General features: G+C 39.7%; 1 protein-coding gene across 4 annotated transcripts in view; it reads right to left on the bottom strand.

Moving 5' to 3' along the window:
* Positions 1-12,335, bottom strand: part of lrch1 (leucine-rich repeats and calponin homology (CH) domain containing 1) — a 173,188-nt gene that overhangs the window by 52,775 nt on the left and 108,078 nt on the right. For all 4 annotated transcript variants that reach the window (XM_060833363.1, XM_060833362.1, XM_060833361.1 and 1 more), the window contains exons 6-8: positions 9,737-9,867; positions 6,602-6,689; positions 1,946-2,051 (exon numbers count right to left, since the gene is read on the bottom strand). In XM_060833363.1, the coding sequence (XP_060689346.1) occupies positions 1,946-2,051; positions 6,602-6,689; positions 9,737-9,867 (325 nt within the window). The remainder of the gene's footprint in view (positions 1-1,945; positions 2,052-6,601; positions 6,690-9,736; positions 9,868-12,335) is intronic.

Here is a 12,335-nt window from a genome sequence, read left to right as displayed (position 1 = left end):
TCATTATTGTGGCTGACATGTTGATCATGTACCTTCTTTGCAGTCGTAACATTGTATTCCTCGCTCTGTCTCATCACCCTATGATCTGCCTGTACTGCACACAAACCAAAACGTTTTGCTGCACTTATGTACACGTGACAGTAATAAATCAAACCAAATGCATAGATTCAGTTTCTATCCATGTCCAACAGCAAGTTAGAAAATAATTGCTTGGAGAAAACATGTCCTTTGCCACTACCTCTGCCTTTTGTCTACATCCCTCCTCTCCTCTCTGGAATCAGAGCCTCTTGCCCACTGTTACGTCAATTTGTTGCTTGAAAACTAGGAGCCAACAAAGAGAGAAGAGGAAAATCCCAGCATGGATACTGCATTTTAACATATCCATAATCATCATTCACATTCACGTACTTCCCAACTATCAGCAAAGTAAACTTAAGATCAAACACTGGTATTAAAATTTAAATTAAAACTAAATATATCTCTGAAAGAGGGAGTGGTGGTTTCCTGGTAAACACTTCAATTCTGGTGCCTATGTGATCACAGGTTGTCATGACAAAAGCATGTCAAATAGAATCCCTTCGAGGCGCTGAGTAACAGTTTTTGGTGCACTCCACAGGACCTTACAGAACAGAAAAGTTGCTGTTGACAAAGAGTCTGGAAAACTGCTGAGTAAAGATCAATCAGGAATATGTTAAGGTTTCATTTTCTATTTAATAGAACTAGAGATTGGGAGTATGTCAGGGTATGTATTGCTGGTCATTATCAAATTTGGAATACTCAGGTAGAGTTGACTGATTGTGAAAAGACAGTGGATGTTTCGATCTAGCAACAAGAAGTGAACTACAGAGCTGGGACTGTTTTCTTCTCTGAAAACATTTTCGGTCTCTGCAGGGCTCACAACTCCGGAGTGGTTGCTTAGATTTAAATATCATTTTAGAATGAAGGCTTCATTGCAAATGTGGTGTATAATTTTGCAATACTCCATTGTGATTGCATCCAATGTGCAACAAACCATGGGAGATCTGGAGTAACTTTCAGTTCTCTCCATGGCAAATCCACAAAAACACACCTACATCGAAAACACAAATTCCTGTGAGGGTTACAGGGACTGGTTTGGAAAACATGCAGACAAGATTACTTGGCCAATTAAACGAATACTTCTAAGTGACCATATTAGACAATGTTACTAAACTAGGCATCGGCTTTAAATAGTTTAGGAACAACCAAATTAATCACAGCATTTTTGAAATATCACCATAATAAGATATTTTAGCCCTTCAAGTTTATGTTAAAACTAATTTCATATTAGAATAACCTAACAAAACCCAATTTTCTTTCATATTCCACAATATCTTTCTTCAAGTGCATATCTAATTCTCTCTTAAAAGTAATATTTCAACAACTGGCATGGCAAGATATTCTATTTAATGTTAGCCTTCTTCAGCAAAAGCCTGAAATTGATGTTTGATTAGATTACCTACAGTCTGGAAACAGGCCCTTCGGCCCAACAAGCCCACACCGACCCTCTGAAGAGTAACCCACCCAGACCCATTCCCCTACCCTATTTTCACCCCTGATACTATGTCTATTTGTTGTGAATGATTTTACACCAATTACATTCTCAAACCTCTTCAAAACTTTGAAGACTATCAACCTTCCCTTAACATTCCCTGTGCCAGTGAATACATTCAAATGTTCAACATGTTTCATAATAATATTGCTCTCTTCAGTATTATCCCAGTGAACTTGACGCATGTCAATATCCCTCCTGCAATATATCCTATACACAGACTCATCACTGCCTCCTGTATAATTGGCAGTCCATGTTTAAGAAAACACAACAATCAATGTTGTTTTTCAAGATGTGAACATCTATACTCTAAGGTCTCAGAATCTTACTATTTACTGTACATTTATGGCCATGCATGAATGATAAATCACTTACCTTTCATGGATCTAACATTCAAATATTCCTCCTGTTTATTCAACTGATTTTCTTCAGAGATATGCGCCATCTGAAGGGTCAGACTGCCTGTATCTTCATCTGAAGGCTGAAGATAGAGGTCTTATATTAAATGCAATAAATATAAATATCATAGAGCAGAAGGTTTTACAAACACAAACACATCCTTTAGCCCTACTCCAATAGTTGTATAATTACTTCTGAGAAAGAGCATTAACTTTAACATAAAAGTTGGAATTATTTTTCCAAGATTATTGTTATTCAAGTAGCTGCTGCAGCATCCAAGTTGGAACCTTCAAGAGTATATGAAAATCTGATTGGATTCACTCAAAATAAAACTGTCAACAAGTGCAAAACAATCCAGGTCACCGTGCTTGATAAGTTCTACAAGGAAAGGAATGGACTACCTCTTGCATTTGAACACATTTTGCTGATGGTATAGTTATTCCACCAGGTGACAATTATAATGCAGATTAAAACATTTTTAGCAACATAAACTGATTAGTAATGCAAATGCAGAGGAGTACCTAGATTTTAACAAGACAGACAACAAAGGTAAGGAGAAGAATAGTATATAATCTAAATGCAGATTAATTAAAGGAGGTGAAAAAAAGTCAATAATTAATGGTTGTTTCCCAGGCGAAGCTAACAATGGATAGAATCATACAGCATCCACAGCATAGAAACAGCCCTGGAGAGTGTCAGAGTGCCTGCCTGCCCCTTGTTCGGGTTGTGCTAGCACTCCGGTGTCCATTGTAAGGGACCATACAGTATCCAATGGCACAATACAGGCCTTTAGAGAATGTTGGGCATCACAGGGATTGGGTGCATCATCATCCCAGACAATGTTATGTTAATTTAATAAGTTTATGTCTACCTTTTACAAGTTTCTGTCAAGTGTTCGAGTAAGTTTGTGTTACAGTGTCCCACCTGTGGATATTTTACTTGATTTTAATTTTGCTTTGAAACAGCAGAAGCAGCCATTCAGCCTGACAAGTCCTCATCAGTGTTTATGGCCACATCAGTCTCTTTACACATTAGCTCATTTCAGCTTGTTTGCATATCCATCCATTCTCCTCTTCCCATGATAATCCAGCTCGCCTTTAATCTTATGTGCTTAATTGTAGTCTTGTGCTCTCACATGGTTAGCACCTAATTTTTTTTTAAAGTATTTCTGGTCCTCCTATTGTACACCTGACTGAATCCAGCATGATGGGTTTGAGAGCAGTTCAACTTTACTGCTGTTGGATGGCCAGCTGTGCCCTATGGAAACCCAATGATTCTGTTTCAAATCCAAAACAATTAGCTTGGTGAGTAATACCACATGACTAAAAAAAAAGGAGGTGCCCTCAATGTGAAGATGGGACCTCATCTTCACATGAACTGTATAGGTGATCACACCTAACAATGCTAACAGGGATAGATACAGCTGCAAAAAGCACATTGATAAAGACAAAGTCAGGTAGGATTTGCATGTTGGCTCTTTCAGTACTTGCTACAGGTCTCAAGTGCTTAATCCGTCATGGTGTTAGTAAGCCACTCTTGTTGATGGATATACCAGGTTCTCTATTCAGACAATAATCAGCAGGAAGTTTCCTTGCCCTTGTCTGTCTTATCGCCTTGAACTATTATGAGTTGAGAGTCAATTTTGAAAAATATCATAGCCAATCCTTCTTAACTATACAACATTGTTCCATTACATGACTGGTGTGTCCAGTAACTAGAACAGTACACAGTTGTTAAGTGAAAAGTCTGGGAAGCTAACTGCAAAGAAGTATTCTTACAGTAAAGCTCTGTCAGGCCATGGCTTATCTCTTATGTAGGACAGCTGTCCAAATTTTGGCACAAGTTCCCAGATGTTAATGAGAAGAACATTTTCAGATCGACTGGACTGGGTGTGCTTTCATCATGAGGGGGGAGAGGAGGGCTGATTTCTTTCATTAAAAAACATTCGTAAATCAGGTGAATTTTACAACAATCCAATAGTTTCACAATCACAATTACTGAGACTAGTTGTTGATTCCAAATTTGCATCATTAACAGTATTTAAATCCTCTGACAAGTATGTTGAGATTTGAGTTCAGTTCTTTGGTCCTGCAGTACAGTCATTGTTCTACACTATCTGCTGTATCCAACTTCGAGCAGTTTACCTTCAACAGCTATTTGATGCTCTGAAAGCACTTTAGGGAACAGTATCAAAGCTAATTCTAAGGTGCAGACAGCCGTGACTCAATGCTGAATCTATCTTCCCTGAAAAGGTAGCAGGGTAAGGTAGTGAAGCTCATTTAAATGCTAAAAAGCATAAATAACATATCAAAAGTGTTACTGTCCCAAAACAGGTGCAACTGAGGGCCATGTATGCCAAATTAACATCCTTCCAATAAATTTGCACATTACACAATGTCTATCTTCTCTGCAGAGTATTGGATAAATGTAGGAGTCCAAAGACTGGAACAATTTAGTCCTATCTAAAAGGAGCTGGTTAAATATCTGGTAAGGAGTATGACCACCTCTGGTTCTTTCTTTCCTCTTTTAATATATTGCTCATCTGAATAGTCTTGTTAAGCGCATCGCTAAATGTCAGAGAATTGAGTACCAACACAAACAGTTTTGTGAAAGTATATAGACAAAGAGATAATCACATTTTACCAAAAAAACTGCATCCTTGAACTTTGAAGCTATTGTTTTTTCACTAACTTTTGTCCCTTATGTTAGTAGCAAATGAATAAGCCGGCAACAATAAAAGCTATTTTGACTCTGTTTTCAGGTTGATATTATTTTGCATGAAATGTGGATTAAAAGCAACAATTCCACCACGCACTCTTGGACATGGCAAATTCCAGAAAAAAAAACATGAAAAGCTACAAAAACTTCATTCTTATTTGAATAACATAGAATTAAGATTTGAATTAGTCCCAATGCTCAAGTTTAGGATGGAATATTTCAGCCTAGCTCTTCCTGCTTCCCGGCCACAAGAGGCTTATTTAATTGGTGCATAAATAAGGATCAAGTAAATAAATAGATAAAATCTAGGAATAGTTATATGCTCAATTAGATTTGCATTGCCATTTCCTGTGCATCTTAGCTGCTGCATTTATTGTCTAAATGCAAGATGACAGCAGCAGAAAATGTATCAAACTAAATAGCACCATGCGACCCTGACAATATTCATTAGCTTGGCCAATGCATTACAAGGTCGCAAAAAATTTTAAAAACTCTAATTCAGATGATGCCTGTTTTTTTAAGTTGGCATTATTTTCTACAAACAGCAATTTTTCTTTTTTAAAAAGCTTCTTTCCACTTGGTCACATGATAATTCTACCTCAGCCTTGACCAACCACCTGGAGCTTTCAGTCATGAGAAAAATCTGAACTATTGGATTTTCACTCTTGACTTCAGATAGAATTTGCAATATACTTTACAACATCAAGCTTATCTTTACATTTACAATGACTGAAATTAAACTCTAATTCATTTAACAAGACAGTTAATGCCAAGGCATAGCATGACAGACTGGCCAATTACACGGGCTTTCTGTTTATTCTTGGATGAGCTGCTGAATCTCAAAGTTATGCAAAAAAAACCCACAATCTTGAATAAGACAAGAGATGCTCTCAGGAGGGAGCAGCACTCACTACCAAGCTAGAGTGTGCTGCCTTTGTGAATAAATGCGATAAACTATCTACTGAGAAATTTAGAGGCCTTTCGAATCGAGATTCACTGTTCTGTGTTATTGAGCAGATGGTAAAATGTCAAGATGTAGAAGAATTATAGAATCCCATTCGGCCCATCCAGTCTGCATTGACCCTCCAAAGAGCATCCCAACCAACCCACCCTATTCCTGTAACCCCACATTTTACCAGAGGTAACCTGTCAAACTTGCACATCCCTGGACAATTTAGCATGGCCAATCCACCCAACGTTTGGACTTTGGAAGGAAACCGAAGCACCTAGAGGAAACCCACTCAGACAAGGGAGAACTCCACACAGATCCGCTTGTGGGCGGCACGGTGGCACAGTGGTTAGCACTGCTGCCTCACAGCGCCTGTAGACCCGAGTTCAATTCCCGACTCAGGCGATTGACTGTGTGGAGTTTGCACGTTCTCCCCGTGTCTGCGTGGGTTTCCTCCGGGTGCTCCGGTTTCCTCCCACAGTCACAAAGATGTGCGGGTCAGGTGAATTGGCTATGCTAAATTGCCCATAGTGTTAGGTAAGGGGTAAAATGTAGCGGTATGGGTGGGTTGCGCTTCGGCGGGTCGGTGTGGACTTGTTGGGCCGAAGGGCCTGTTTCCACACTGTAAGTCTAATCTAAAAAAAATCTAATCATCACCCAGGGCTGGAATTGAACCCGGGCCACTGGCAGCGTGAGGCAGCAGAGCTCGCCACTGAGCCAGCATACTGTCCCAACATCCTGCCATAAAAATAAAATGTAGATTCATGCCAACCACATGCTTCTTATAGTTGAAAAGTATCTGCAGAACTGATAACACAGGAAGGGAGGTGTGAGCTCTAGACAGATGGCACTTTTTCTGAGGTGCCTTCATGCTTAGTTAAGCCACCAATGAGACTGCTGGAGTATCTGTTATTTTAGCAGCATTGCCTGTCAAATGGATATATTAAGATGTCAGAAATACTCACTTCAGTCGCTGACAGGCGTTTATCACCATTGTCACTCCCAATTCCCGAGTCAAAATCTTGCTTTTTGTCAGGATAAATATCTTCAATGCTTAAAAAAGGAAGGAAATTCAAAGTGAAATACTGAAGCTTCCTCTATCGAAACATCACACTGTCTAAACGGCTGCTCTTCACAGAAAGGGAACAAAGTCTCAAATCACTTAAAATCATTAGTATAAAGTGTGTGTGGAGTTAGCAATTCCCACTGAACGCAATGATTTATCCAAATGATCTGCTATTGGCACAGATTCAGTAAGAATTGAGCATTAATTTCACTAATGTATAACACTTGTAACTCTGGGAATAGCTGATTAAGCATTTGACATTTAAAGAAGAACGGCTCATTTTCTTTTTGATTTACTAGCAATTAACGAACATTAATACCTCTTTCAGCCAATTACTTTTCTTTAATTGCATATAATCTGGGTCAAGGTGAACGAATGACGATACTGGCAAGCAGACAATTCCACTTTGGACCCCACATACCAGAACATTGTCGGTTAAGAGACCTAGGAGTGACCTGTGAGCTGGAACAATCTGACTCAAATCTACTCTGAGAAGACCACCAGCTGCAGCAGGAACATTCCCACCTTCACGCTGTTTGCACTGTGATTGAGCAGGTCTGCAAAACTAATACAGAGAGATCTGGGTTAGAGCTTCATGCGTCAGCTGCCTATTCCCAGTGAAAATTAACTCCTTCTTCTTGGAGACTTCACAGAGGACAGGATCTCATTTCTAGGAGACGGGCTGGAACTGATGCATCCAAACATTTAATTATAAATGCAATGAGGTGCTCTCACTTCACATAGTTGAGTAACAGTGGCAGCTGTTTCAGACCTGCTTCCTAAGCTATGATGTGCCCTGATGTAGTAGACCACTTAAGTAGCTGAGGTTACCATGAAGGTGTGGCTTGGTGACCCTTAGGTTAAACCCATCACCAGCTGTCTCTCTGCAATGACAGAATGGTTCTATGGTCATGTAGGACTATGGTAACTTTACCTTTGCTCATGATGAGAAAATTAGAAAAGAGAAAACTTCCACTAGGAGGCACCAAAGTTCCACAATATAGGTACATAATTTACTTGATGTGCAATGAATCCTGATTTACCCAACTGTTGAAGGGGGAACAAGTAACCTTGTGGCTCTGGCAGTGGACCAGTAGCTTGAGGTATTAAGAGTTCAAATCCCACAATTCACAGAAAAATTACATTGATGAAATTGGTTACAGTTTGGCTATAAAATTAGTTTATTATAAAATCCCAATTGATTTCGCCATATCATCTGAGGAAGGAAGCCTGCTCCCCTAACCAGTCTGGGAGAAGTTGTTTTGAATCCTTTTATACTCTTATCGCCCTCTAGGAATTCATTTAAACAAGCCACCCAACTATATAAATAGAACATCCACTTGCTTAAATGAATATTTTGAAAGACAATTATCTTTGATATTTTCTCATTTTGCATGGTAGCATGAAGGCCAATTAAATGAACTTCACTAAAAAAATTATAAATTTATCTATACAAAGAAGATTCTATTACATATGCTTATACTTAATGTGAACGTATTGTGTGTTGTCATGTTATGCATATTTCATATGAACATTGGGTACACGTAAATATTAACTATTCAGTAATGATAATGCTATGATTGTTTATACAGTAAGTGTGCACTGTCCGTTTAACAATAGCAAGCTACTGACTTCCTGAGAAGTGATTAGTGCTGTTTCAACAAGGAAGTTGTGAATAATGAACACAATAGGTAAAATATATCAGCTAGAGCTGTTCTCAGTAACGGAGGGCTAGATTTCATCTGGTATAATGATCTCTGTCCACCCACCCACATCCCCAGTGGGAGCCTGGCCACAGTGGAATGCCTATCATGCTGTTATAACAGGCTAAAGGTGGGATTTCCACTCCTCAGGGACAGGAAGGCTTGTCTCATAAAGCTGCCTGCCTCTAGTCCCAGTGGTGTCTGGTGGTTGACTCGGACACTGCTGGAACTACAGTAGTTGCCGAGCGGAAAGTGTTCCAAGGACAAGACACCTAGGCGAGTGTGGGGGCTCTTCCAAGATTAGATATTTCTAACCTACCTGTTCAGACATGTTATGACACACATCTGGAGCAGGTGGGACTTGAATCTGGATCTCCGCTCAGAGGTAGAGACATTACTACTGGTCCACTAAGAATCCCTTCTGCCAGGGTTAAGTTGATAGGTGAGGGGAGAGGTCAGGTGAGTGTGGAAGTGTGGTAAAGGGGGAAAATTGACCTTGACTGAAGAGCGATGCCTCTACTGAAGAAAGGGGACTCACAAAGGAGGGTTCCCTCCCTTGCCTGATACCTGCCCACGCAGGTTAAACTGCTGCGCCAATTGTTTGGTGGACCTCCACTTGTTGTGAATAAAATACTGGCAGAGGCAGGATGAGGGCTTAAAGTGGCCATCATTTGCATACCTGAGGGCTTCAATAGGCCCAAGGGCCCACAGGCTGGCCAACAACTCCACCACAGGCCTCACAGCCTTTCACAGGAGTTGGAGACAGATGAAAGGGTTACCCCCTGGATTTTAAACAACTCTCACCCTCCCAACTCGTTAAGTTGACAGGTATGGCTGAAAAAACCCAGTCCACAATCACTGACCAGCAAGAGGTCAACACCTGATCCAGGCCAAGCAACGACCAAAAGGAAAAAGGCAAGCACTTTTATACCATATGCTCATTTCAATTCTAACTCAGTGAAAAGGTGCACAGACTGAATTCAGTCACCTAAACAAATCAAGGATTTAACAGCTGGTAACAGCTTATTGGTGTTCTCTGAATTTTCAATTTATAACGGTGACTCCAGAAATTAAATAAATATTTTATAAGAAGCCTCCGACCTGAAAGCAATTATTCATTTTTCCACAGGGAGAACTATGTGTTTACCAAGGAAACTGTAGGACATTTGCACTCGCTCAGCAAATTGAGAGAGGTTTAATATAACTAAAAACTTTTGTTTCTTATGATAAAATTGACTGTGTTGGCAGGCATAAAAATCTCTAGTGATTCATTATCGATTTCATATCAATGCGTAGATTGCAAAACAACAAAGAATGCTTTTGTAACTTACCTCCCTCCAACTGGCTGCGGCATACGGACCTTCTCTATGGGTTGCTGATAAAGGGACTCTGCATTCTTGTCAATTCTGCACGCCTCTATATTCAGGTATTTGAATATGTGCACTTTGCCTTTCATGCAGATCTAATCATAAAAAAGGGGGAGATCTGTAGGCTGTATCTCCAAAAACTAATCACATCCGACATTCCTAACTGCAACGAGCTTCACATTTGAAAGTGTGACATTATGCTCAATACTCTATAAAATACAATAGATGAGCAAAGTCAATTTATTCAGAGACCTAGAGTTCAGAATGAGCTGCTCGTTCACTGAATGACGCAGTGCTGCACACAGTGAATGTGAATTTAACAAGCGCACTGCGCTGCCTCACTTAATGGCACCCTTTCTATCAATATGAGAACAGCAATTGTCATATTTTACTTCCCTGTCAGCCTCGCATACTACCTTCTGCATTATTCACATAGTGTAAAACAGGCCATTCAACTATTCTACATCAAAACCAATAAAAGTAAAAGATAGGAGCTTGAAAACTAAACAGAGCACTCCCTTTCTGAATACAACAGAAATGCTGAACCATAAATAACAAAGTAACATCATAGAGTTTTGCAAGTGCCAAGGCTTGACTCTTTATCTGCAATTTGTTTAGTAAGATTGACTTCATACTGGTGATTAATAATTATTCCAACAAAACAATTTAAAGGCATTCCAGCAAAACAGATGACCATAAATTCAGCAAGTATAGGACCGGTGTACAAGTTCATCGAGGAAACCTCATACAGTATCCAAGTAACAATGCCCAGAGTTAGAGTAATCCCATCAATTGTTCCTATGAAATTCCCACAAAGGAAAATCTGCAGTAGATGAAACATGAACAACTCTAAAAGAAAGCACCTAATTTTTGGCAACTGTTGCAGATCAAAGGAGAAAACTTTCAAACAGGATGTTTTCCTATAGTCCTGGACTTTTGCTGAGTGCTGATGGGATTTTCATAAGTATGAAACAGAAACCCTGCAAAGTCGGGTGGACATTGTGCTATTAAACATAAGTTGTGGAATGCACCCAGCCACATTTGACCTTCCAAACAACTCCCCAAATTGGATATCAGTAATTAGTTACCAAAGGTCACAAAACAGTCTATTTTAGTCATACACCATGTTTAAGGCATGATCAAACCTGCTTTGCTCTGGAATAAATAAGACCCACATGCAACTTGCAGGAACCAATACATGCCAGTGAATTGATCCTATGTTTTGAATTACTGGACATAGTATCTTTTATATATTTGTCCTTGGAATTCTTGTTAAAATAATTGCTCATCTGAAGTTGACCTGAATGATGTAATGGAACAACTGCTTTGAACCTCTCCAGCCTTTGTGGTGAAGGTGCTCCCACAATGTGGCTGGCAGAAAATCCCAGTTTACAAACAATGGTGATACATGTCCAAGTCGTGATGGTTTGTGAGTGGAGAGGAACTTCGATTTAATGATGCTGTCACAATATTACCACACTTGTAAGTTTCAGTGGGAGACAGTGCTGTTTCTCTCACACTTCTCCAAAAACTAACTTTTTCATCAACATGTGGATTAACTGGGAATAAGGAAATCCATATAACTGAACAGTAAGTGTTCACCAAATCCAATATGACATTCAGACTAGATGCAGGATTCAGGAAAACCCCTTCTGAATTTGAGCTTGTTTACGACAAGTTGACTTCTAAACTGTGATACAAGTGGCAGAGACTAGTTATGTGCTTCTCACACTAAGCAGAACAAACCAGATGCCTTAGGCAGCTTAATTTTTTTTTAGTTTCCATCATGACCCCAAATGATCATTAAAGTCCTAGAATGAATAGTTACATGATTTAAGTTGTAAGAAGTATTTTATTTCTTTATGAAATTACAATCAGTTTGTTCTGCAGTCTTGCGTAAGTTCGAATGAGAATACAATTTCCAAATTTCCCCCTCAGTTGGAATTCTCTTCCTTTGAAGAGTTGAATCATGAAAACTGTTGAAGTTCATCCGAAATTATTGCATTTCTTTAAAATAATCTTGATGCTCTGATCGACCCTAGGGCTAAGTTGAACAGTAGCTGAAAATGATAACCATGTCACAGTGGCTCGTTGCTTAACTCTGCTGCCTCACAACGCCAGGGTCCCTGTGTCTGCATGGGTTTTCTTCGGGTGCTCCAGTTTCCTCCCACAGTCCAAAGGTGGACAGGTTAGGTGAATAGGCCATGCTAACTTGCCCATTGTGTTCAGGGATGTGTAGGTTGGGTACATCAGTTAGGGGCAAATGTAGAGTAATAGGGTACGGGAGTAGCTCTGGATGGGATACTCTTCGGAGGGTCAGTGTGGATTTGTAGGGCCGAATGGCCTGTTTCCACACTACAGAGATTCTATGATAATGCAAGCTATACTGTCAGCTGCCTAATTATTACACAACAACATCCAGACAAATAATACATTCTTAAAATTGAGCTCAACATTCATCAAAGCAAGGAATAATTCAGTCAGCTAGGGTGCAAGTCATCAAGATTGCTTTCCAAGCGCCGTTTATTCAAAATCACCAACTTAAGGCCTCGCTCATCTTTCC

The sequence above is a fragment of the Hemiscyllium ocellatum genome, chromosome 12, assembly GCF_020745735.1.
Source record: "Hemiscyllium ocellatum isolate sHemOce1 chromosome 12, sHemOce1.pat.X.cur, whole genome shotgun sequence".
In the NCBI taxonomy this organism is placed as follows: Eukaryota; Metazoa; Chordata; class Chondrichthyes; order Orectolobiformes; family Hemiscylliidae; genus Hemiscyllium; species Hemiscyllium ocellatum.
Note: the sequence above shows the minus strand (reverse complement) of the source record. Positions and strands in the feature narration are given on the sequence as shown.